General features: G+C 43.0%; 1 protein-coding gene across 1 annotated transcript in view; it reads right to left on the bottom strand.

Annotated features, from left to right (window-relative positions):
• The window catches only part of GNA12 (G protein subunit alpha 12), a 39,490-nt gene extending 30,615 nt beyond the window's left edge, over positions 1–8,875 (bottom strand). Inside the window, exon 1 of the mRNA XM_030459568.1 lies at positions 8,162–8,875. Within this exon, the coding sequence (XP_030315428.1) occupies positions 8,162–8,482 (321 nt within the window). The 5' untranslated portion in view covers positions 8,483–8,875. The remainder of the gene's footprint in view (positions 1–8,161) is intronic.
• Positions 8,876–27,913: the final 19,038 nt, after the last annotated feature.

Below are 27,913 nucleotides of genomic sequence, written 5' to 3'. Positions count from 1 at the left end.
GGGAGGAAAAATGAGAATTATCTGTTTATTTCCTTTTCTAATAATCTGGCATATTTAAGTCACTCTCCATCATGCACAAAACCTGAAGGGAGATAGGGAAGAACAAGAAAAGGTGTAATAAGAGTATGACACATGATCTAACTCATGAAGTATCCTACATTACATAGGAGAAAACACTAAAGAGATCGAGAAATCTTTTTGTAAAAGATAACTATTGCATGATACAGAAATCTACAGAAATTACAAACCACTTCAAGGAAGGGAATAGAAAAAGACGAATCTTTCACCTGACCTTTTCTACAGGAGTGGTACAGCAACAGCTATCAAATAGAAGGTTAAACTAAAAGGGTTTTTCCAGGACACCCCCCAGTGAGACAATCTCATTTACACAGGATGCTGGCCTAAAGTATAAATGGGCTCGAAAAGCAACCAAGACAAATTGATGGACAAAGAGTCCAAAAAGTACTATTCAATTACATTCCAGATGCAGCTCCTGGCTCCAGAAGTTTCTGGACCCAAAGTCTGCCTTAAAGTAGAAAAATATACCAAAGAGTCACATTGCCTTGTTCTTGTACCCATTTTGGGGTTGGTTTTTTTCATGTCAGAGACAAAGTGCTAGATCCTTGGCCTGACAGAGCACAGCTGTTAGGCACTAAGCAGAATACTTCTTAGGCACCAGCAGCATGAAGGTTTTATGAGCATTTACATGAACAGTTATTACCAGGACTGGCTCAAGTATAGATTGTCTCCTTTAACTTTTGAAAGTGCTTTAGCTTTAAAAAAAAATTATCTGGGTTGTCTTGTAATTTAAGATAATAATTACATTATTTTGTGGGAATTACTAGAAAGGCTTTCACCAGCTCGTGTCACTTGAAGCTGTGATGCTTGCTCATGCATGAAAAGCATTACAGTATTTAAGAGCAACTCAAGAATCTCTTACATTGGTAGTTACACTACTACACAGAACACAACATTCATGTTTTAAATTATTCACATACTCCAGTACTTGAAGGATTTGCTATCCTAACAATTCCACACCTTTTGCCAGATGGACTAACTGAGAGGCTGAGAGAACACACCACAGTTAAGCACCAAACACAAGGGTAACAATGGGTTTGGGGCACTCGTTTGTGAGGAAGGGCAGGTTCTTCACTGTGCTAACCAACAGCCAAGTAATCAAAAGATTTGATTATTCTACTCAAGTGTCTATAAAGAACTTGTATACAAACTTAGAGTTTGTATACAAATGAATCCCAGAGTGCATTTTCTCAAAATAATTTTAAGCAACTACTACAAGGTCAGAGACGACAAACAGCAGAGGAACCACTGCACACAAAATCCTGCAGCAGCTGCTGCTTAAGTTTTACAATTACTCTGCTGCTAAAGCTCACCCCAAAGCCCTACATCTCCAGCACATCTATCACTTGTGGGAACTGCTGTTGTGGGAGAAGTGGTGATCACTGGGGAACACTTGACTAGGGGACTCCCAGTCACAGCTAACAGGCGACTCTGCCTTCCCCTCTGGCTGGAAACCAACAGGAACACTGCAGGCAACAGCCAGTCCAGCGGGTTTCCTACTCTGTGCTTTTCCTCATTGTTGTTGACAAGGAACTGGCAAAGTCTGGGGATCACAATTCACAGAGACCAATCTAAAACTACAAGTGATGCCAAAAGGGTGCTCCCACCTCAGGCAGATATTTCTAATACACCCTATGAGCCAGCAAGTTTAACAGCCTAAAATCTGCAACAGCTCCATGGTCACTGGTGCCAGTGCCAGAGAGAGAAAGCCCAATCCCACAGCCAGGGATGGGACTGGACTTCACAGCAGCCAAGCTTACTGGCAAGTAAAGATGATAAAATGTAACCTACTTGTATTTTTAGAAAACATCTTTTACCCTTCTAAAAAGAGCCATTTTCCAACATAATTTTAAAAAATAAAGCTGTCAATATTTGTAAATACAGTCGCATGCACTTTTTTTTAAGCTGCTGTCCAGAAAGCTGGGAAGGTGATCTACAAAAGTAATAGCAAGACAATAAAATTTTTACAGCATGCTCTCATAAAAGTATTAACTGTTTTTATTTGATATATGTGCTTGGAACATTATAGAAAAGCAGCAGCCAAAACCCCAATGTCATTAAGGATGAGGTTTCATATTACAGAGCAGTCAGTCCAACTAGGAACCATCAAAAGGGGCATCCTTCCTGGAAGTTTAGTTCCACCCTCTTCTGTTTAATAACATTTGTCATCTATTTCAGCCCACAAGCCAATACAGTGAGCAAATATCACCAAAACCTCAGTCATTTAGATAAAAAAAAGTGGTTTCCTCCACCTATCTTAATTTGCTGTATGAGGAGACAGACAGAAGGGCTGGGGTAGAAGCTGTACCAGTTGGCCTAGTTAGACAACAAAAAGGCTCACCAGTTCCACGTGGATTTTCATAATTCATATTCCAGTGCCAGCCAGGTGAGTGCAGAGTAAACAGTAAAGATGAACATACAAAAAACCCCAAAGGGAACAAAGGGGAAGTGTCATTTACTTAGTGCACAGGAACACAAGTGTGAAGAAACATTTGGATTAGCCACTGACTTTCTGAAGAAGGAGTAGCAGCATTGTCTGCTTGTCTGGAAACTCTGGAAAGAGTCATTGTCTTTGACTGGAATCTGCAAAATGATGATAAATGCAGCAGAAAAAAAGTACTCACTGCAAGCTTTACTCACAACTAAGCAAAAAGAGAGATGATGACCCAGTCTGCCTCTGCTCCATCATTTTCTTGTAAATGTTGTTAGCAGCACAGTTTGCTAGTTTATTTACCAATACTGCTTCCAAGCTAATTAAAAAAAATAATATATATATTTATACACTCAAATGACTGAATGTAATGTAAGCTCCCAAGCTTAGTCACTTATGTCTCTTAAACTTTTGTCTGGAAAATATAAAAGTCTGTGTCTTCTGTCTCCAGGGACTAACTCGTTCTGCAATACTAATGACTGCATCACAAAAGCACTGTAAGCTCTATTTTGAAACAACAATAAGTATTTATCACTCAATATTGACCATTACTCCTCTCTCACAATCCACCATGATGAAGAAAGATTGCTCTCTCCTAGCTCAACCAACAGATACCCCAAATTCAGAGACCATCAGAGCAGACAACATATGTATTTAAGATACAGAAAATACATCAAGTGGAAATCTATATTAAGATTTTCATCGACTACATGAACCTGGAGAAGAAAGGCCAAAAAGACTCTCTCAAGAGACTTTTTTTCTTTCCTACATAATGTAGTGAATGTTATTTTTCATATTAAAGAGTAAAAGCACAAAGCAAAGATAATCAGATTGAAATGCCAGTTATATCATGGAGCTTTTGCACTTGAGTGTTAAATTTAATGGGAAAACTCCTAATTAGCCACAGTTCCTACACAGTATTCTCCTTGTCATTCCTTTCAGAAAAAACTGTCCCAGCAGAACTAAGATTGACACTGTCCTGCAATGAACTACTCAGTTAAAGCCAGATCCCAACTCTGAAGTAACAGATTGAGTGTCACCATCACTACCTCCCAACAGGTTACTAAATTCATTTGCACTTCAATCCAAGGAAATGTGTGGTCAGATCAATTTAAAGAGTAACTAGAGTTCACAGAATGGAAAGATGTATTCCTCCTTAATTTGTAGGCTAGCAGAAGAAATGTTTGCCTAGCTCCCAAATAAATTGAGGAATATTCTTTTCCAAATTACCAGAGTTTTCATTTGTACTCAACTGAAACTTGCAAGCTGCAAGGGAGTTTTCTTGTTTTGTTTTTCCATGACAAGAGGCACATCTAGCTTATAGTCAGAGACCAGAAATGCAACAGAATCCCATTCAAGGTATACAGAACATCTGCAACAACAAAGCAGCAGCAGTCTGGGTTTAGTAACGGTTGCAGAAGTCCAAAGCTCTTTTTAAAATGGACCTCAACACAGGCTACTTACTCATCTTGCCCACCTTACTGTCACTTACACTAAAGCAATTGAGGAGAAACGCTCTCAGGTGTGCTCACATGTATTCGAAATGAACTCCAAAGCCCCATGGATACATCCTCAGAAAGTTCTCGTGTCCAAAGTACTGGGCTTCTTCTTCCTACCCAGACCACCACAAAAGAAGTTTCACATAGTTTCCTGAGCAGTCCTTCCCTCCACAACTCCAGGCTTTTCAATTCCTTAGTCAATCACCATAGTTGAGGCCACAGACAACAAGAAAACAGATTTATTGAAAGTTTGAGCCAGCCTTCCCATTTTCAACATGGAAACCAACATCACGAAAGAAATACAACAGATTGTACTTCAGGTTTCTAAAAGATGAGTTTTTTCTCTCTTTAGATTGAAATCTCCAAAACAAGCTGGTGCAAGTACCATTCTGGTGCTTGGAGTTTAATTATTTTCTTATGCAGCTAAAACAGGTTTTTGTTTTTTTTTTTTCTTTTAAGCAGCATGATATTCCCATACTTGAAACAAAAACAAACATTTAGACAAGGAACAGAGACATGATTCATCAAGTATCTAAGCTGTTATCAAAGGAAGCAAGTAGAGCAGCAAGGCCAACCCATCTGTTTTGGAAGGTATCAAAAGATTATTCCTTCAACTACACTTGGAAGGCATCAAGACACTCATATAAACCACCAGCCATTCCTTAGATTTGAAACTTAAGGTACACAAAAGGTTTCCAAATCTGTCTGTATGTCCAAGAGTTGCCTTAAAATTCATGCTGCAGCAGCTAGCCCTGTCCTATTCACTTTCTTTTTCCAGGTGGGTGTGCTAAAGCCATGAAGTCTCTGTGCTCATACCCAAACCATTAACACTGCTGCTTTTCACTTCAATCATCAAAAAGAGTCCAAAAAAAATCATCATTCCAGAGAGTTACTTTGAAACTTAGACTCGATTAACAAGCAAAGCCCTACTTAACCAATGACTATTTACCTTAAACTAAAGCAAAACTAATGTATTTGAAGACCTTCCCACAAATGCCAGAAAAAGCTAGCATGGCCCTGAACCATCACCTGTACTAAATGGAAAAGTAAAGTTTGTATCATAGATTTATTTAGTTTCAGCATTTTGCTTCTAACGAGGGTTTCCCAAAGAGGGAGATGAGAAACAGAATAGATTAAGAACTCAGTATTAAGAAGATAACAGAAAACCAAAAAGCTGAAAGCTCCAAATGAAGTAGAACTTGACACTAATGTCAACTCACTTAGCACTGTTCTTTTCAAAGAGGTTTCAGGTTCTGCTTTCTCAATCCGTCCCTTCAGTCTCCATAAGCTGTACAGACTGCCTAAATACTACTGCAGTAAGCACTTTAGAAATATCAAGCACTACTGAGAGAGCAGTAATCCTCCTCCTTCAGAGAGAAGTTTAGTCATGGCTGGAAAACGAAAATTGACCATTTAATCCCAGAGATTTACACTGCATTTCTAACTCAGATCTCGGTGTTGTGGAAGCTTAACAGACCCATTGTTTGACCATGCTGAGAACTGTGGAAAAAGGGGCTAAGGTTGCTGCAGCTGTACTTCACAGCATCCAACAGATTTTTATGCTATTTGATAGGATCATTTTCATTTCACATTGTTCATATACTAGATTATAAAATTTCATCTTATACCCTTTCTTCTAAATTAGATATATGGTGAGCTCTGCTCCACTTAGCCTTAATGGATGAGCATTCTAGTCTGAACTTCCTGGAAAGGTTAAAAGAACCTGTAGTCTAAAGACTTTATTACAAAAAGAATGGAAATCAGGTTCACTTGACAATTTACACCACCAAAGAAGCAAAATCCATTTACTTGAAATGCTTTACGATTTCTCATAGAACAAAGTTTAAAACAAGAAAGTATTACACAATTACCATAAAATAACTACACTGACAACATCACTGTTTTGAAAGCCCTGTAATTCTGTCTTTGTATTTGATTTCTTGCTGATGATTATGGCATAGTATCAAGATGTTATCAGGTTTCTTTTAGATGAGCAGAAGGCAAACACAGTATCTGCTGCCTTCTCCCCACACTCCAGTCTCAGACTCTTTCCCACAGAAAACTAATTTAGTTCCTTTTATATTTCTGCCCTTCTTTCTGCATGCTCTCTCCAAAATGACCATTTCCCAAGCCGTTCCCCAAAACCTCTGAATGAAAAATAAACTATATTCTGATTTGCAAGAGCCATCTCTGGCATCCACAGAAGTAAAAAGTGAGAGGCAGACAAATGTGGTCCATGTACCTAGAAGCATAGCCTAATCTCACAGTCCCAAATTGCCAACTGGAGGCCAAAAAGGTTGTTTGAACTTTATTAAGTCACTTGAAAACAACTTTCAAATTTTAGTTTCATGACTGGGCAGGTTGTTGTTAACTACCAGTCCTGAAATCAGAGTATCTGACTGGATATCCTGGATTCTAGTCCAGGTTCTGTTTCTCATCCCAAAGCCACACATCAGAACAGCGTTTCAAGAGCAGAACTCAGCTTCCCCTACTACAAAATGGAGACACTTTCCTTTCCAAAGCACCCTAAATTCTACTGCTGAAAGCACTTATAAATTATTACAGTATTTCACCATAACTTCTATTGCTTAGACAACCTAAAGAGAAAGGGATCTCAGACTCTTCATTTTCACAAATCACTTTCTTGAAAGCCTCTGCTACTACTTTAAACCAGTAAACTAACAAGTAAGTCACTGGCAGTAACAAAATAAACATTAAGACCTCTAAAAACAGGCCCCTTATTTCTAGGTGTATAGATAAAAACTTGTAACATTCGCTCTGCTTATACAACTTCAATAAAAGAGAAGCTTCCAAGCTCCAACTTTCTTGCAGTTACAAGATTCCTGCAATATATACACACTTCTGAAACTGGACTTAAAAATGGAAAAGAAAGTTAGTCAGCAATTCACTACCAGAAGCAAACACCATTCATGGAATAGCAGCATTCTTAAAAACTAGAATCATTGTGCATGTGCACTTATTAAGTGCATATAAAGCTTCTCTTCAATACTAACAAAAAAATAATTCAGAAGTAACTCATCATTCATAACTTGCACAGTTCCCTTTAATTTTCTATGCAGTCCCACAGAGCCCATGTAAGAATGGAGACAGCCCTACAGAAAACTACAGGCAGGAAAACAGCAGTTCTTTTAGAGGAAGACCGTGAAGATGAAAAAAGATATATTCTTAATGAGCATTTTATGCATCTTTAGGTATCTTCTCGATATGATCACTTCCACCTGCACAGGGCATGAAGGCTTGGTTACCATAAAGAAACAGCAACTGATTTTTCTTAATCACCTGAAGCCAAAGGCTCTACCTGTAGGCACTATCAATCACCTTTATATTCTCCATTCACTAGGGAAATATATTACAAACACTATGAAGCCTGCACAGGCATTGAACAAAAACTTTTTTGCAAGGGCACAAAAAAATTATTTCCATTTCAGAGCTGTTCTTGATAAAATCCCACACTACCCAACTCCAAAGGCCTATAATACCCTCCTTCTAAGGATGTACCAAGTAATAACCACTTGCAGCTACAATACCCATATGGAGACCCATTTCTTGTCCTTTCTCAAAGCGCACAGACCTGAGGCGTTTAGCTGGGCATGAAAATCCTTCCTTAATTCTTGAAATTTTGAAGCTTCTCCAATTTTAACTTAAAGGATGCTCTCATCACGGTTTTTTCAAGAGCCCAGACCACACCTATATCTTTCCTCTGCGTTTCCACAAAGCTTTTCTCAATCCTCTTTGCGGGGAAGTTTCCTTTGGGCTCTTTTTTTTTTTTTTCATGCAGAACTTCTGACGGAAACGCTGGGAAGCCACCGAACCGAGCCTCCTGCAGCCCGCCTGCAATAGCACAAAAGGCTGACGCCTTCTCAAACACCTGCACCATAGAAACCCCCTTTCCGAGGAGAGGGCGCATCCCAGAGCTGCGGCGGAGCGACCCGGGGAGAGAGGGAGGGAGGGAGGGAGGGAGAGAGGGAGGAAGGGGGGGGGGAGGCAGCCGCCGCCCCGGCCCAGCTCACATCCTTTTCCGACGGCGATTTCTGGCCACGACCCAAACTCCCGAAACTGCGGGATGTGTCGGCGCCGGCCTCCATCCCCGACCGCCCCATCCCCCCGGCGCGGCTCCCTTCCCACCCCTCACCTTGAGGATGTTCTCGTAGATGGTGGCCCGGAACTCCAGCAGCGCTTTCTGATCGAACTCGCGGCCGTGGATGATCCGCATCTGCTTGAGGAAGGTGGATTTGCCGCTCTCGCCGGCTCCCAGCAGCAGGATCTTGACCAGTCGGCGCACGGCCCGTCTCTCCCGGGCCAGCATCGCGTCGATCTCCCGGCTCCGCCGCCGCGCCTCCCGCTCCGCATCGCGGCTCCGCTCCTTGCCCTCCCGCCGCGGCTGCTCCCCGGTACGGCCCGGAGCCTCGGCCGGCAGCAGGCAGCGGCTCAGGGTGCGCACCACGCCGGACATGGCGGCTACGGGACCGCTCACAACGCCGCGGAGACCCCAGTCAGCTCCGCCAGCATCGGGCGGAGGCCACCGAGACGCTGGGACCCGGGAGGAGGAGGAGCAGCAGCCGCAGCCGGGGGCTAAGGGCCGGGACCGCCCATTCCCCTTCTCCCGGCTCGGCAGGGCGACGCTGCGGAGGGAGGGAAGGCGGGGTGCGGCCCGGGGAGGCCGGCCAGCCGGGGGGAGGGGTGGCGGCGGCGGGGCTCGGCCCGCAGGCCCTGTCTGGGGAGGGGGATACCGCCGCTTCGCTCCTCTCCGAGCAGGCGCCGAGGGGTCGGGAAGCAGAAAGAAGACGTCCCCGACCCCCTCCGCCCGGGCTCAGCCAGCGGCCGCCTCCGGTCCCGCTGAGGGGCGGCGGGGCGGGGGGGGGGGGGGACGGCGAAGCCCCCGGCCCCTTCAGTCAGGGAGCGCCGCCACCGCCTGCGGAGGGAGGGGCCGGCCCAGCCCTCCCGCCCCTCTAACTCTGCGTCTCATTGGGTGACGGGAGTGTCGGTCAAAGACGCCTTCTTCCAATTGGAGAAGCCAGCACGGGGGCGGGGCTTAAGCGGGCGACGGGGCTCAAGGAGGGAGGGGCAGCGGAGGGAGGGACAGCGTGAGGCGGGGATGAGGGCGGGGATGAGGGCGGGGGTGAGGGCGGGAGTTAGGGCGGGAAGAGCACCAGGGGCGGGGCCGTGGCCTCGGCGTGGAGGGCTGTGACGTCACGTGGCGTTGCGGGGGTGGCGGGGAGCGTGGGCGGGATCTGTGGCTACTTGAAGCGGGGGCAGCGGGGCCGGGGTCGGCCTGAGGCGGGGGCGGGAATTGTAGAAGGAACGGTGACTAAAAGGCAGCAGAGTGGTGCTAGGGAGCACCAGACTGAGGGGGTTATTCCAGAGCAGAGCGATTCAGCTGTCGGGTTGAAAAAGTCCCGCAGTGACGTATAGAAATGCGTCATCGGTGACAACACCGAGCGATGACGGCATTCCAGCACCCGCAGGGGCTCACAGAGCCGCATTTTAAACCCTACAAAAACGTCTCCGCAGGTTGCCCCAGGGGCTTCCTCCCGAGTGGCTCTGGCAGTGGAATGGCGGCAGCCGAGGTCCAGCCTGGGCACAGGGGGTGAGGGGTCTGCACCCCCTGCTCCACCTCACAGCAACTTGGGAGGTTTCTGTGTGAAATTTAGGTTTTTTTTTTTTAAATTAATGTCAGGTGTAATTCCTTGTTGACAGTTGCATATTGAAGCAACCCAGGGTTGATGAGGTGGGGATTAAAGTATCAATGTACACATCTGAAAGAAAATCGCCTTGGTTTCCCCATGAGGTACGGGAGGCAAAACCCCCACATTTTCAGAAGCAGCTGGTGTGTGGTCACCTCGCTGTGTCTGGGATCCCAGACCTTCTGGCTGTGTTACAGACAGACACATGTCCTCAATTCTATGAGATTATATGGGCCTTTCTGTATTACCTCTTGTCTGTGCCTCCAATTGTTCATGCTATAAACATCTAATCCAGTTTAAGCCTCAGATAACTTGGCCTGTACCAAACACTGGGGCAAGCCTAAGGTAGAATGTTCTGGGGCAAGTGCCACAGAGAGCTGAGAGAAAGTACTAAAATGACAGATCACATAGGAAGCTTAAGATTGCTAAGAACCCCAGAAAATGAAGATTTAGATTTATGGAAGAAACGAAGATCACAGATTTAGAGCAAAAACCAAAGACAAAACCTTTCATGGTAGTGAGAATCCTTTGTAACTTGTAATCACATTATGATGCTGTTGTCAATGCTTTCCTGAAGAGCATGGCTTTTGCGCCTTCCCAAGTGGAGACACTTAAAAACCCCTTTAGGTATTGCAAAAGTCAGAAGAACAGCTGAACAGTCATGAGCCATTCATTACAGCACAGAGAAACTTTCTCAAGAAAGTTTGTTGAAGTTTTTTGAGCACCCTGGTCTAATGGAAGGTGTCACAGCCCATGCAGGGAGGGTTGGAACTGGGTGATCTTTAAGGTCCCTTCCAACCCAAACCAGTCTGTAATTCCAGGATCTTTCCCTTCGATTGCAGTTTGATGCTCGGCAGCAGCTGATCGCACGGCTGTAATTCAGCAGTGTCTCCACTGGATGTCACGGTTGTCCTACAAGAAACCAGCCAGACAGCAGGATGGAGACAAACAACTCAACCCCCTACTCCCTCAGATTTTCAGACCTGATTTTCGGAACAGCTGAGCTCTCAGGACCCCCGCTGGAATCCACAGATGCTAAGCTGCCTGCGAGTCAGACCCTCTGTAACTGTGAAGTGCCCAGATTGGTATTTTCGGATTACCTCGGTTACTCCTACCCCACTGGCTTTGTCTGTGCCCTATTTGAGGTCCTCTTCAGACTTCTGAGGTTCTAAAGGGGTTTTGGCAGAGAATTCAAATAACTGTGAAGTCCAACCCCTGTGACAGACCTGCTTCATCTGTGGGAGTGAAATGATGGTGTACAACAAACTAATCAAACAGTTGCCAGACGTCCTTAGTTCGCTATGCATTCATCCATGAAAGCAGCTTTCAGCAGCTCACATCTAATTGTCAAAAGGAAAACCACCCCTCCCTCTTTCCCCCGCAGCACTGTTGTTCCTCATCTAATCGTTCAGAAGCTGTTCTGAAACCAGGACAAACCAGAATTTTGTTTTCTACCAGAGATCTGAAGCACAGGCCTTCTGCTGCTTTGCCGAGGGCCTGGGCAGAACATCACAAATGCACCTGATGGTCCCTATTGATATTTCTGCAGATGTTTTGTTACGAGATTGATCCCAATCAATATTTCTGCAGATGTTTTGTTATGACCTTAAGCAAGGGGTCTAAGAGCCCTAGGAAAAGATTGTGAGAGATGTGTTTGTAGTCAGTCTCAGTGCCTTCCCTGTCTCTGCTTCCTCATTATTTGCCCAGTTCCACGCACTGAGGATTCCAGTTCACCTCCTTTCTTTGGACTTAGTCTGAAATAATATAAAAAAAATTGATACAAACCAATCACTTAATTTTCTGTTCCTTCTTTTACTTTCTCAGTTGTCCAGCTTTACCTTTTTACTATTTCTATGCTGTTTTCCTTTTCCTCATCTCTGTTTCTTCCTGTAATTCCTCCTTTTTTTCTGCTGAGATGAAGAAACACTCGTACAGCTGCTTCTATTTCTCCTTCCTTCATCTGCCATAGATATGGAGAGAGGGAGGGAAACAGAGATGGAAGTAGAGGATTGGAGGATAGATAGAAAGAAAGAGGGAATCTCGGCAACATTATTTCCATTTCCCTTCTTGGCTACAAAACAACCAAATTATGAGTAGAAAATGGGAAGATTTGGGGGGAAAGGCTGGACCTCTGAGCCCTGGCCCTGACAACAGCAGAAGGGTAAGGTGGAAAAGCTGTATCATAGTTGGAGAAGCCAGTTGACTGCTTGTACACAGAGACCTTATTGCAGATGGGAGTGACATCTGGGCAGTTCCAGTAAATGAAGAAGCAGTTACAGAAGAAGTACTGATAGTGAGCTCTGGTCAGGAAGTCCCTTTTTCTGCTTACAGAAAGGCCAGGAGAGGACATGGCCTCACTGAGGAATGCTGGCAGCACAAAGTCCATCAGATAAAGGCTGAGGTGCCTGACCTTGGTTATCTCCCTGGGTTTCAAGCCTCACTTGGTTCTGCCTGGGTCAAGCCTGGAGAGGATGTGTGGATTCCGGTGTTGAATGGATGCAGAACTATCATTTCAGTGTCTTGAAGCTCATAGCTGAAAAATCCCAGTCTTCCCAAGTTCCCACCTGGATGATGGCCCGTTCTTTACCCAGTCCACTGTGACCCAGAGCTTAAAGGCTCTGTTCTCTCCTTGGAAACTCTATTATCAACGCCAGAAGAGGCATAGTGTTAAGGAGGTGCTACCACTTCAGCTCAGAATGAAGGTATTACATATTGAATGTGTGCCCATGCTTGGGTCATGGCTATTGCTTTCCTGAGCACTACCAAATGCTGGCACTGCCAGAAAGAATATTTTGCCAAGTGAAAATGGGATGCAAATAAAGAAAAAGGAGGATATGCCTACTTTGTTGCAGTACAGCATCATGCAGCAATAATCAGAGCTGGTGCTACTGTAATTTAAACTTCAGCATTTAGGTGGGAACCTGGCAATCTTAAGACAACAGCAAGAAAAATTATGCCCTAATGGAATCACCTGAGTTGATAAATCATCCACCTTGTCCTTTCTGACCACTGTACTAGATGAACAAACTGAGTCAAAATATTGAACTGCTGTTACCACAGGGCAGCAGCATTCCTGGCTTATTCTGACTTATTTAAAGACATTGGGGCCCTTGAATTTCTTGTTGTGCATTCAGGTAGCAAAGCTTCTAGATCTGAAAAAGATTTATGATCTCAACTCCTTTTGCTGCTTCTCTGTTGTTGAGCCTGTGACTCTCTTTGCCTGAGGAGATGCTGGAGTTTATATGCACTTCAAGTCCTTCCCTAAGCTGGTAGTTTTGTCATGTTAAAAGAGCCATATTCTGCTTATTGCATTCTCAGAGGTTTTATATGGCTTTTTCAATGGCCTTCTCTCCCATAGCAGAACAAAACAGCAGAGAGAGACAAAATGAGTAATGTTCTCATGTGGAGGAACGAAACAAGAATAGCTCAAACAGATCAACTATTTTCCAGTCAAATCATTAAGTATATTGGAATCTTCCTCTACTAATATTTTTGTTTTGTATATTTGCTGTAGGTATTGAGATTTTTTAATTGGATGTTTTCTGCAAGACTTTATGATGAGTACTGTAACATGCTTTTTCTCAGAGATCCCAGTTTTTTTGAAATTATTGCATTCTTAATTTCCATGCAGCCAAAGAAAACTAGTTAGGTATCTCTCAAGAAAAAACACAATTACTAGGAAACTTATATCTCATTATTTGCCTTGTCCCTTTTGACCTTGCTTTAATATACAGTTCTTTGGGACACACATCCATTTTTTTGATCCAGATTTACCTTAACTCATTTTGCAACCATTGACATCAAGACATTAAAAACTAGGTCCAGACAGAGAACCACGAGCTGCCATGTAAGGGTAAGATTGGAAGAGAAATGGATAACCAGTCCTTTCAAATTATAATTGTTTTGTTCCATTTTTCCCCTGATTTTTAACTATTCTTTCCCCTTTGCTAGTTCTGTGAGTCCAGCTTGCTTCATGTTGTTTGTGAGTTCACAGATGTGGATTCTCTTGCAGTGGTGCAGCCCAGCTGCCACTAAGCAGTAAGAATGCCAAATTATGCCAAAGCTTCTTTTAGTAAATTTGTAGCCACGTTTTTTTCTTTCCCATGTGGTATTTTCAGCTTCTGTCCCACAGAGGATACATTACTCATATACATAAAATATGTGAGTTGTGACACTTCATGTTGTTAATTTTCAACAAATTTCAGACTGCTTGACAGTCGCCTGTTCTCCTTCAGTACACACCAGCCAACAAGTGGCTTAGTTTACTTTCAAAACACAAAACCTCATGTTAGTCTCCAAACAATTAATTATTTAGAGAAGACAAACATATTTTTAACCCAGCCTGTGACTTCTCGCCTTATTCCATGCAACCAGACATGAGCTGTATCATTCCAGGCATGTCCTGTCAGGTATCCCCCAGTGTGAAGTGACTGTGATTAGCCACAGGGATGGGGTGCTGGGATTCTGGGAGGACAGAAAGCTCAGAAAGTGAGGTTCTGTTCAAAGATGTTTCCTCAGAGGGCACAGGAGTGAGGCTGTGTCTCCACAGCCCTTGCTTCTGAGTTTTTCACCTGGAGCACAAAAGGAGAGAATGGGCACACAGAGGTTTGAGCATTTGCCCTGGCATCCAGAAAATTGTGGCATCTCAGAAACAACTAAAACCCAGCCATAAGTCCTAAAAGTGTTCAGGCCTCTGATTTTGAGTACAAAAGGCAAGCTGTAAATAATTTTGTCAGTTCAGGCACATGGTTCAGTTTGTCATCTGGGTTGTAAAACATTATCAGAAAACAAGATGAGTGACATTAAGAGGGGAAAAACAAAGCACAGATCTAAAACGTGCAAAGACAAAACCAAAGAAAATGGAGCTCCCGGAGAACAGAACCTGACATGTTGGCTGCCAAGCTATGCCCATTTTTTTCTGCATTGTTTTTAAAATGACTTTTCATCTGGTGATGCAGAACCAAATATCTCCACGAGCAACATGTAGCTCCCCAAACTCATAGGAAATTAGCGAGCTTTAATGAAATTTATGCATGGCTTGCTCTTGCAGTTCCACATCTAAAGGGAAAACAGATTTTCTCTTTAGTTATTCTCTTCATGTCCAAAGGAAAGCTGTTAGTTACATTTTGTTTGTTTGTTTGTTTTAAAAAAGACTGGTGCTGAAAAGGTTACAAATGATGCAATTTTTACAGCCTTACTCCAAGGCTCTCTGCTAACCTGAACTGCTGAGGTGACACTTGCAGATGCCTGTCATCCACTTACCAGCCTCATATTTCTTCACACCTACACTTTAGGATGAATAAATAGAACAGAGCCCAGTATTTGCCTGACACCATTAATGGGCTGGCAGGTCAGGCTTCCAAGCCCTCTGGCTGAAAGCATTGTGCAGTTTCTCAGCCTGGGTTAGTTTGGAAGGAGAGGCAGAATGCTCATCTGAAAAGCAAGCCATTAGAGATGGCACTTAATGGGTCTCCCAAGGTTGCAGAAGGAAGAAGAAAAATCTCAGATTCCTCACCTCCTTCACCTGGCTCCCTTCCCTTACCACTTGTTTTGTGTTCTGGCCACATGATTTCCCACATTGCAGATGGACAAACTTTTCTCTTTCCCTTTTTGCACAAATATTTTCAAGATGTGGAGAACCATTGGCACTCTTGCAAATCCCACCCACTCATGCCATGGTGCATGAGTCCACATACATCTGATGTTCCTTCTTGGCTTTGCAGGTGGGCGTGGAACACTGAGGCTTTCAAAATGCTAATTCATGGGGCTGCTGTATTTTTTTCTACATGTTTATTCATTGTTCCTTGAATAGGGGGGATCCCAAGCCTTTTTTATTGCTTTGCAGCTACCAAGAGGCCATTAATACAAAAAGCTGGTCCCTGTCAACAAAAAAATGTCCCAAAAGAACAGCAAGCTCAATAAACAGTAGCTGCCAGCTTAATAGTCTTTCAAAGTATTATCCAAACAATCCTTTTTAGCCTGTGAATATTCATGGTCTTACAGATAATACGAAAGGATGCTCATAAATGTGACTGTAAGCTAATTAGGAATTGTTCATTTGCAAAAATGGAGAGGGAAGGGACTCTGTCATATAGAGAAATGATAGCAAATGGTGCAAAACCCAGGCAGAACGAATGCAGAGGAGAGCTGGCAGGAACTAACCAGATGAGTGATCAGCATTTTATTCAGACGGTGCTTCAGCCTGCACCCAGAGGAGATTAAGTATCCTGTCCTCTCAGTGTAGAGGAGGAGAAATAAATCAGGTTTTACCACAAGTGGGGTGGCAGGGAGTTAATTAGGAATGGAAAAAATATATTTCAGTTTGCAAAGGAATAAAAAATGGGCAAACGAAAGAACTAAAATACACTGAAAACAGGTTGGAACCCACCTAGGAAACAGTGACTGAGAATCCTGCAGAGGGAGTCTGGAGTCACAAGGGACTGCACACAACAGGTGATTTGGGCAGCTCAGCTGAAAGCTGCCATCCAGTAGCCAAATGCTGTGGCTCTGAGTTGTCATAGGGAAGCAGACATTTCCCATGCCTTGTCTCATGTCAGAGTCTCTCCAACAACAAAGCATATAAAACAGACAAGGTTGCATAAAGAAAAAAAAAAAAAAAAGGACCTTAGATTTCCTCTCAAAGTAGTTTTTAAAAACCACAGTTCTCATTAAAGTCCACAGGAACTGCTCCACATCTCTCAAAATTTGCCTCCCAGGATTTGTGCAAAACTGGAACGTGACAGATTCTGCCATTAAACCAAGCAAAGCTATGCAAGGAAATGAGCAGAAGCCACAAGAAGCAGATCAGTGGTGAAGCCACCTGATTGCCCCATGTTTGGTGATTTCCATTAATGATTTAACAGTAAAGCTCAATGAAATGAGTAATGGACACGGACACATGCCAGCTAGGGCTCTGCTCTGTGTTGTTGGAACACATAAATATGGATACATTAAAGCAGGAGAAACTTTCAAAGGCAATGCACCATTTTTTTTTTCCCCATTCCAAGCTGAGGGGAAATGTGTTTGGGGTGTGTGCATCTCATGCAGATCAGTTCCTAACTATAAGTCACGAGTCCCATGTCAGTCAGATGAACAACAACCACCATGCTTCTAGGAGGGATAAAGGCTTCTGTTTTCCTCTGAGTTTAAACTGTGTGCACAAGTGGGTTTGGGGACATGTTTGCCTTGCAGGAGGCAAAGTCCTGGCTGTCAGCTGATGGGTGACATGCTGCCTCAGTGGCAAATGACACAGGTCCTGTGGCATGCTGGTCCAGATCTCCTGACATCCCCTGTTTGCCAAGAATGCCATAGGTTGCAGATCAGTGCTCAAGAGGAAAGGATTGTGTGAATGTGAATGCATGAATGTGGCCTCTGGCTGAAATATTTAATCAACGTTTAAGAGACTTTCTGCCACCAGTGAAGATCAGCATTCCTCAGCTGGGTAAGAGCTGGGAGTCACATTTCAGCAATATATTTAGAGAGCGTCAATATATTCAGGTAGCATCTGATGATGCAAGAACAGAGTCTGTGGTCAATCACCCTTCCAGTAATTTAGGAGAGTGCCGAGGAAGGAGTCCTGGCTTTTGACTGTCTCCGTGTTTGTTATTTATACCCCCTGTCATTTTGAGCTTGTTGTTTGCTTGTAGCTTTGGGCTGACAGTTCCCTGATTCCAAAGGCAGTTCAGCCCCTGACAGAAAGCAGAAGAACAATGCTCAGTTCCTGTAAAACAACAGTGCTTCCCTCCCGCTGCTGTCAGAATGCAGGGATTAGATGCAGAATAATGCAGTCCCTGATCAAACCTGCAGCTGTAATTCAACCTCTGGACAGTGCTGATGCCATAAATTTGTGAAGAAAGTGCAGCTCAAGCGATTTGTGAACAAGAGCTGGTGAGTCCAATTGAATTACAGTTGTGGGAGCAGCCGGGATCCCCCTGCACCGAATCATTACTAATGAGAGCCAGAGAATGATCACTTACAATGTTAATGAAATTGAATTTTAATTTATAACCTTGGCTAGAAGAGGAGGAAGAAATATACAACGGGTATTTGTGGGTGACAGGGCAAAAGTATAACCAGAAACCCAAAATAACTGGAAGGAGAATTCATTCTCCTGGAAGAGACAAGATAACATTTTATATTCCAAAATATACTCATATTTTAGCAAATGGTTGTGATACAGCGAGCACCGAAGAGAGCTCTTTATCACAGTTCTGATTACGAAAGAGCTCAGACAGAAAGTGCCCAAATATGTTTTCTTGGATCCATTTATGATTCTCAGAAGAAGGGGAACTGTTTAGCTAACGCTCAAGCCATCAGAGCCTATTGTTTTGGCATGAAATCAGCAGAATGGTAACTACAAGCACTACTGACATACTGTAATCAATAATCACATGGAACCCTTTTTGAGCAAGTCTTCCAATTTCAGCAGTGAGTGGTTATTCAGTCTTGGAAGCAAAAGCATAATTAACACTAAATGCTGGTTTAAATAGAATAATGTTTCTTACTGTTTCCTGTGCTGAGGTATCACTCTGCTATTTTAATATCCATATTAATATTGCACTGTTTCTGCTAGGACTAGAGTAAGGCACAGGGAGTTTAAGAGAAGTGGTTTATGATATTAATCTCAGATATGTAAATGTGAGAAGAGAGATGGAAATATAGAGAAGTAGAGCAAGGAACACAACATGGATGAGTAAGGGAGTATTTGTGGCTCCCAACGCAGGCCACACAAGTTTGAGAACTCATAATATGAATCTGCAGCTCAGGGATGATTAGGAAAGGGTGGGATGTACAATGAGAGGTCTGAGACTTGGGGTTTGCAATAAGGGTCAGACAAATCAGGCAAAGTACTGGAGAGGTGCTGAAAAATGACCATGTTTCTGACTTTACATTTGTTTTATAGAAGGTAAATCAATATCTCTTCACCCCAGTGCACTTGTATCATATGGCTTTCTGTTACAAGGTGAGCAGGGCTTGAACATGTCTTTTCTGAACTGAAAACAGCTTAATCCAAATAAATGTTTTCTACAAAACCTCTAAAAAACTGGATTGCCTCATGCCACAGGGTGATGGGGCCCAACCCAGCAATTTATTGTACAACCCTGGAATGAGCAGATAGGAATTATTACTATTCAAATAGTAAAACATGCAAATTGAGTGGGAATCCAGTGCTATTTGCATATATTAAACTATTTTGTTAAAATGAAGAGTATTAAAATGAGATTTGCTATACAAGGCAGGATTTTCCACGAGATAGGGTGGTTTTAATGTGAAAAACGTTATAAAAAGAGGTGGCTAATAGTGAAGGGTCATTCTCTTCTTCTGTGTGTCACAAAATTATTTCACATCAAAGTGTATTGTCATGCACACTCATTTACCCAGACTCTCATTGCCTAATTGATTTTGGAAACCCAACCTATAAGACGTCACCACTGGAGGGAGACATCAGGCTTTTAAAAAGCTCTGAAACTGCTGGCACAAAGTCACTTCAGTAAGAAAGGGGGAAAAAAAATAATCGTTAGCAGTCCAGCTGCTGTATTTGATCCAGGCTGGACACTGTAAATCACAGGTTCCAATAACAATAATAATAGAGCATGAACGAAGCAGTGCCAGAATAAGAAAGATACTTAATGTTTCCACTCTGATCAATACTGCTCAAGTGAATCCTGTCCAGGTGTCTGAATTTAGTCCAGGTTAAATCCACCACCAGTATCTGTATATTCTCCTCCCACCACTCACAAGCTGTGCTTGCAAAAAAGCCACATTTGTGATGTTAAACTCTCTGGCTAATATTTCCTAACCCTTTATCTGTCTGTGACCTTAAGTGTGACAAAAAAATATTCCTGTAGATGGCATTATTTTAGTTTTCACTTAACCCCTAGTGGCCTAGTGGCTGATTTTACAATCATTCAATTACCCTTACTGCAGTTTTGAAAAAAAAAAAGTCAGAAAATAATTCTTTAGTGCAGCTCAAGGTCATCAGCTGCAGGAGGATTAGGAACCATCAGACAAGCTCAAGGTCAGGACTGTTGGGCAACTGACAAGTGTGTGTCTGTAGTTCAGAGAGGGGCCAGGGCATTCCAACTCACCATCTTCTGCTCTGAAAACCAAAGGTTTCTTCTAGTAGAACAAAAGAAACAGCTCTGCTATTAAAAAAATCCCCAAAACAACCCAAAAAGTAATTCTACCTGATGTCATGCAGCTTGTTCCCCAAGAGGATAACGTTGCACAGGTCTGCCCAGACTCATTCTGCTGTGTGGTGCCCACAGGTGTGTTTGCACATGCACACCAACATTCACTCATTCTGCTGAAGTTACAAAAGAGCATTTCAGCAAGATAAAACATGTGATAAGAAAGAAATTCCTGTGTGAGAGAACCTCACATTTCCAGTAAGAGTGAAGAGCCCATGGAAAGTTTCAGCTCAGCTGACTGGTTTGGTTTCTGCTCTGAACTTTATTAATGACACATGCTGCCACCTGCCAGCTGCCTCCTCACTCCTGAATGAGGCTAAGTATAAAATTATTGTAGAAAATGATTTTTTTTTCAAAATATATTCACATCACCTCCTCATGCAACTGCATCTCACACCTTCAGTTGCAGCCAGCCATGGGTTTCCTGTTGTACTCATCATAGAACAGGGCAATTTTAAAATAATAATAGTTCAAACACAAATCTTTAGAGTGAAATCAGAGCTGTGCTGAAAACAGGAGCTTCACCACAGATTTTGATAGTTTTTTTTCAGGCAGTTTTTAAGGAACTTCTGGTTGTCAGTGAGCCTCTTTTATGGAAAGGAGATGATTAATGCAACCTTACAGCATCTGCCATCCTTTGTCATTTTGTTGACCCATGCATTACCTTCCATAAAGCACCACATACCTCCTGACAGTAATCATCTGGTGATCTTGCAGAACTGCTGGCTGAAATTTGCAAGATGCAGCTTGTGAACTGTGATCTAAGAGCTAGGAAGAAGCAGGAAAAAACATGCATCATCATCACCATCATCTCCATTAATTTTACCACAAGACAAAGCCTCATCCTGAAACCAGCAGATTGTCCCAGCCTGAGCATATACATGTGTCTGTCTGACATCCTCTTTCATTGTGCCTTTTAGCTGCTTTAGCCAAAGGTGCTGGTGAGGGCTGAGAATTTGTAGGATGTCATCTTGGAGATGTAGTTTTCAGATGTGCTCAGTCTCCATGACTCTCATGGATTTCCCCAGGACTCTACCTGCAGGACTTCACGCACTGGTGGGCTCTAATTATCACAAATCTCCAGATGTTTTTTTAAGGCAGGGAAGGTCATGGCTTCCTTGGTGGAAGAACCAACTGTTCCGACCATCATAATAGAAATAGCAAGAGCAAAAAAGGAGAGAAATTCAAATCTGTACGCCTACTGCAAAGCCTGGTTCAATCTTCCTGAGGTATAAAAAGTAAATAGTGGTAGTAAAATGTGATGGGAAAATCAATTGGAACAAATGAATACAGCAGTCTGTGCTGTATTCCAGCTTCTCTGGCCCATTGTTAGTGCTTTAACTAATAAACAGCAATCTGATAATGAACAAATCAACTAAGCACCAGGATATGGCAAAGTAAATGCTGCAGACATGCTACAGCAGCAAAGAGAAGTCTCACCAGCATGAAGTTATCTTGGAAGAGTGCTGGGCTGCTCAGGGAAAGACCATTACTACAGCAAGGTGGGCAGTGCTTGAAGGGCAGAGCTGTTTGGGAGAAAAACTGCTGTAAGTCACTGAATTTGATGTTATATTTATAAACATGCACTTAGAAGCAGGCATCAATGTTTCATGGTCATTTACTACAAGTTTACCCCACTGGCTTCCTCCAGGGTGCCAAAATGAAGGCAACAACCAAAAATTGGCTCTTCAAATTTATTTTATTTTAACAATACAGTTACTATAAAGAACTCCAACTAGGTCGGAGTCAATACCCATCTTAGTTCCTTCTGGTTCTGATTTAGCCAGTCCAGAAAAGTAACGGTATTGTGTTGATAAATCAGTTTAATTATGAGTTATTCTTTTATTTCTTACCATGTTTACTTCTTGCCTAAACATTCTGGGTGTCTCCATGACCACGGCTAGACATGGCTTTGTGTATCCCTTCCTGAGCACTTCCCCATTGTGCCTTGGTGCCTTCTGAAGTGCTATGTAAGGAGTTACTCTCTGCAGACTGTTCTGTGAGCAGGGGACTGAAGCTGACCAAGTTTCAGTGCCTGCTTCTCATTCCTTGCTGTTTTGCTGATGTCTCGGTAGATGCAATCACTGCAGGCTGTGCCAAGGATCCTTGTTAGTTCCCCACTTCTCTGAGCAAAAATTACCAGATTCCCTGACATTTCAGACAGGGAGACAAGGAGAACTGTACATAATTGATGTGAGGCCACTAGTTGCAGTGAATTTAAATCAGGAGGATGCTGTCCCCAAAGGGCTGGGTATACCCAACACTTGCCATCAAGACTTGGTTCCAAAATTCCAGCATGAGTGCTGACCACAAGAGAGCTTTTCTAGCAACTTGTGGAAAAGAAATTGATGGACAGAGAATGAATGATAAAACAGTCTTTTCCAGATTGCCAAGGTGGCAAAATTGGGTTTTTTGCCAGTGGCTTGGAAAGCCAGGATGGCTGCTGCACCTGAGGTAGGGACAGCTGGAGTGATGGCCATTAGTGTTCAGACTGCTTTGCAGCAATTAATTCACCTATCCTCTGAAAACAGCAAGGGAAGCAAACTGCAGCCCAGAGTTCTGCTTCCACAGTCCTTTCCAGCTTCACTACTTTACACTACTTCCCACTTTCCCTGGTGGGAACATCCTGATCTTGGCCCCAGTTCCACCTTTTCACCCCTGAGATGGGAACTGCATTCTGCACAGATTCCTGAAGAGCCTGGAGCTGAAGAAGCTCCCTTAATAACCCCCAGCCTGCAGGCTGCTGCTGCCACACTGATGGGACTGAGTGTTGCAGGTGCTTTACTGTCTGGCAGTTTCATCTCATTATTTGCCCAGGCATGTTGGGGATGCTATGAAAGAGCCACTTCTCCATCTTTGTCTTTCCGTGTCTGCAGTTTGGAAGAAAATCAATATTGCTGTTTGTTGCTAAATTGTCAGACAGCTTTTGATGCTAATATCTGATGAAGCAGACATGCTGTTGGAGATATTTACGCTCAAACAGGTCCTCTATCACCCACCATCTGCTTCTAAAGGGTCTTTTTTTTTTTTTTTTCCATTGACTAATGGTGCATTTAACCCCAGACAGCCTCTGATCTGAACATCAGAAAGTTTCTGCAGTAGAGGAACAGAGAAAAGGAGGTGGGGTAGAGAGGGTGGATGAGCTTCCTGTTGTTCTAACTTTGCTTATTGGTAGATTTCTCAAATCAAACAAAAAATCTCACTGTTTATGGAAACTACCACTTAGATCCTTGATAGGGAGCAGTGTGTCAAGGGGGACCAGGGACTGCCCAGGGCTTGGAGAACCAGGCCACAGTGTGGATCTGCCTAGAGAAGCCTCATCATCTTCCTGTCCACTTGCTCTACCTGTACAAAGATATTAACAACACTTTCTTCATAAAGAAGCGTTGGTTCTACAGCTGCAGACTGCAGGGATGGGAGGTCTTCTATTTGCTTTTACAGGCTGGGAAACACAGATCAGACTTTGCACCAGAGAGAGTTGCTGGAAAGTTTGTGAGAATGGCAACAGATTCCTCAGTGTCTTGACCCAGGATCCTCCTTGAGGGCTAGAGGTGGTTTTGCAGAAATATCTGCAAAAGTGTGATTTCAAGGAGCACAGCAGAATTCTGTAGTACCCAAAAGAAAAAGGGGGAAATTTTGTGTCACAGTCTTCCAGCCCTGCATATGCTAAATGAGGTGCCAGATAGAATGGTTACCAAGTTCCTCCAGGTGGGCAGGGCTCTCACTGGTGATGCTGGTGTCACTCCTGCTATGTCAAGAGGGATGTCCCAAGCAATGACTCTGCAGTGATCCAAGCTACCAGAGCAAAAGCACCATGTTCACTGTGCTCAAACCAGAAATCACACTGTGTCAAAAGGCACTTTGCATTGATCCACCAGAGAGCTTCTTTCTGATTCTCCAAACAAGTCTGGCAAAGCATAAGGTTTTTCTGGAATTACAGTTTCAATTTACACACTTTCCTTAATGATTTGGTGCACTAGGTCACTGTATAGACAAGTGAGAGTAGTGGTCTGATGAGAGATCTCAGGGCTCCAACCCCCAAATCAGCCTGTGCATTACATGCAGTGATGGGACTAAAACGAGAACTCTGGAGACTGAGCAAACAGGAGAAATGGGTAAAACATAGTGACCTATAAGAAAGGAATCCCAAACCCCTGATTGAATTCTTCTGTGCCCTTTAACGGTATATAGCACAAAAAAAGTCCTACACTGAATGAGAGCAAGGGAGATGGCTGCACCAGGGGGTGCCCATTTGATAGACTTCAGAGTGCAAGCTGATTAACTTGGCACACTCACTTCAAATCACTGCAGAATCATAGAACATGGCTCTCCCAGAAATCTCAGCCCCCTAAGCATGTCTTGCTTTTCCAGTCCTCAGGGAATAGCATAATAACTGCTGCTTAAACATCTCAGCCTTACTACATGCCTATGCAGAGCTGGAACCATGTGAGAGCTCCAGGGTTCCCAGCATCTGACCCCTCAGAGCTGCAGTTGCTTTACCTGCAACTACAGGTACCTTCACCCTTGCTACAGAGTTTTCAAACCCCAGGCCATGAAAACAGCTTGGCATGGAAGAATGCAGAAACCTTGAAGAGGTTTGCAGGCATTTTTCCAGCTTTGGCAACTGTCTCCACTTAAAGTTCATAGGCAAAAAGTCTGCTTTGTGTGTGTTCTCACTCCCTTGCAAATTGTGCTGCCAGAGCTGTCTGCGCTGCAGACAGACTGACTGACAGCTTAGCCTCCAGCCAGAATTCTGATTCAAAGGAATAGCAAATTCTGTGTAATGCAGTTTACATGAAATTTTTACCTGCAACAATTCCCCGATGTGCTGAACCACACGATACTGACTTCCACAATGCATCATTTTAGCATCAGAGTGGAACAAAATGCAAAGCCAAATTCAGCTTGATTTGTTTCTCTTGATCATAGACATTATACCACCTCTGAAAGCTACAAGCCATTACTTCCATTATTCTGTAGCATATAAACATTAAATACTAAATCTTATTCGTCAAATGTTTCAATCAAATCAAATGCTTAAATGCAGGCTTTTAAAAATATTTCAACTACAAAAATAAAAAATACAACCCAAAAAGTGTTTTTAGAGAAAAGATTGAAAGTATGGGAAATATTGAAAATTACTGCTTAAGTATTATTGAAATACTTTAAATTTTAAAAACCCTAAATGCTACAATGGAAACATTTCCAAAAACTATTGATTTGGGTGAAAACATATGTCCTAACAGAACAATATTCCATAGAAAAATTTTCAAATTGCATTTTCTAGTGGCCAATTTTCAATGACATTTTTCAAAGAACAATCTACATCTGAAGATTTTTCAACAAGATCTTGGGAGCTCTTAAAGGAAAGAAGAAGTAGTTTTCCAATAATAAATTTTGAAAGATGGTTATTATTCCATGCTTTACCCCTTTTTACAGAAAAAGCAGCATACCAAATATAGAGCAGTGGCCTGGCCTTTCTGTTAACTCCTTTTTTAACTTAAAATACAAATTGCCAAGAAGTGTCTCCAGACTTCAGATAAAAACTTTGAGTAATTTGATTTTAAATGGATTGGAAGTGTTGCTTACCTTAGACAGACACATACAACTGGTATCTGGACATGTCCCTGGCAGGCAGATTGCTCTGAGCTCTGGTGTCCAAGCACAGCATCCAGTTGAAAGTCAGGTCTGCAGTGTGGTCTTGAATTTTTCTCTTTATTAGACAAAGTTAGAGAATATATCTGAATTTCAGTTGTACCTGCAAGACCAGTTATTTATCACACATCTAACAATACTGAAACACTCAAAGAATAGTCACCCAGAACTTGTCCATTTAAACTTTGCTGGGACCAGGCTGAGAGCCTGTTCTGGATTCAGTTGTGATACTGTTTGCAACAAACATTTACAACATTTCCAATTCCTGTTTTGTTTCCTTGATCATTGCTTCCAGGTTTTCAACCATCCGATCAATCCTGCAGCTGGCTGTGCCTAGCTGGGCATTGGGATATGTGATGAGGAGCCCAGGTCTCTGTGTATTACATGTAGGTGTGAGGAGGGAAGTGGCTGGGAGCTTTAGGCAATCCCTCAAAAGTATTATGTGTGCAATACGTATATATATGTGTATGTATATGTATATATCTATGTCTGTGTATATATATGCAATGAGGTAGAGCCCAGGTTCCAAGTCTGCACTTCAGCTCTGCCAGCTGGGGACCTGGAATCCACTCTCAATGCAGCACTCTGACACTCAGGGAAATTCATGGCTTTTTTTCAAGCTGTAGATTTGGATATATTTCAAAAGATGCAGAGGTTAATTTCTCCTAGTTTAGATGGACAGCATTTGGATCCAGATCAGAAGTTCCCCCTCTGCTAGTGTAAATGGAAATGGCCCCTTTTGCTCTCTTGTAGTTCTGGGAATGTGCTCCAGTTGTAGATTTGCTCTTTGAGTGAACATCCAGAAGTCAAAGGGGAATATACTTTTCAGTCCTTCTCCACTGATTCAAAAAGAGATGAGGGTTATGCAATCTACAGCACACAGCTTCTCAGTCACCTTCACTTACCAGCGTCTGGGTGCCTTGCACCACACAAGTTAGACACCCACAATGCTTCGTAGTGTCTGCAGAGCTGGGAATTTACAGGAGATGCCCTCAGATACCAAGAAGAAAAGGCTGTTCCTGTCTTCACTGTGCTCTTGTTTCACAGAAATAATTAGATCTCTTGTTCTCTTCCTCAATCTCTTTTTCCACTTTTCCCATGAGGTGGTTTAGCTGTCCTAAATTACAGATCAAAAAGCTAAATGTTAAAGGCTAGGCTAATTCTTGTTTCTTTCTGTAGGCTGTGAAAAAAAACAAGCCAGTTCAGAGGGCAATTAATCTCATCCTTAGATAGCCATCTACAGTAAGTTAGACAAATAGCTCTTAGACAAAACTCTCTTGGAGCTGTATCTCCATCGATGGGAAACAGAACTTCCTTTAGACTTTGGCATACACCTCTCCCATGTCCAAAGTGAGATTAATCACTTCCACATCTGTTGTCTTTGTGGAGGGTTCAGAAATAAAGCTGTGGTGAGAGAAGATCACTACAGAAGTGAGTAGGACAGTTGGAGATGCTTCATCCCCTCCACCCCAGTAGCAGCCTGTCCTAGCTGTTCTACCAGATGTTACTGGTCCCTGTGGCACAGGCCATGGGACACAGACATCCAAGGAGTTCTGTCCAGCAGTCACCTGGTTGCTCCTGAAGGGATTCAGTGCTGACCTGGCTGAAACTTCTTCTGAAGCAGCTGAGAAAAATTCTTAGTCCTTCCCATTGCTCTGTTGTGGAGTCAAAACTATCTCAGGAGGGGGAGATACAAACCACAAGCAGCTGTTACTCAAGGCTGCATTAACAGGATATTAGGAACAAATGCAAAATGGTTCTGAAAGGCTTCACTTTTCCAGCTGATACTTCCTTATTCCTGGTTGACCTACAGAAGGATCTCTGAAGAATAATCCAATTTGTTCTCCATATACCCCAACTGGTTGTTATTTGTTGTCCTGGAGGGAGTTGCAAATTGTGCATGCAGCCAGGACTTTGTAAAGAGATTGCAAAAGAGTAGTATCCCCCTGCCTGCAGAGTGCAAACAGATGGCATTGGGCAGGTAATGGGCTGTTATCTAGAAATGTTAGCTATGAAGAGTCCTACAAACATCAGTAATTTGAGAAAGACAGCAGCAGAAAGTGAGATGTGAACTAAAATGAATGGCTTCTAGAAAATACCATTACTTTAAAAATGATGTGCATATAAGAGCAGAAAAGCACAATTAGAAGCCAAAGTCAGCTAACCTAGAACTGATCCAAGGGACAACCACCACACAATCTCATTGCAAGGACAACCAAGCAGTTCACTTGGTAAGGTCGGCCAGGCCAGGTTTTTTGCTTGGATTTAGTTTGTCATTTTATTGCCAGCTGCTGCACACCAATCTGCAGCACCAAGACTTGGGATGAACACAAAAGTAAACATCAATTTCTTATT

This window comes from Calypte anna, chromosome 14 (genome assembly GCF_003957555.1).
Source record: "Calypte anna isolate BGI_N300 chromosome 14, bCalAnn1_v1.p, whole genome shotgun sequence".
Classification (NCBI taxonomy): Eukaryota; Metazoa; Chordata; class Aves; order Apodiformes; family Trochilidae; genus Calypte; species Calypte anna.
The sequence above is the reverse complement of the archived record's forward strand: the minus strand, read 5'-3'. Positions and strand labels throughout refer to the sequence as shown.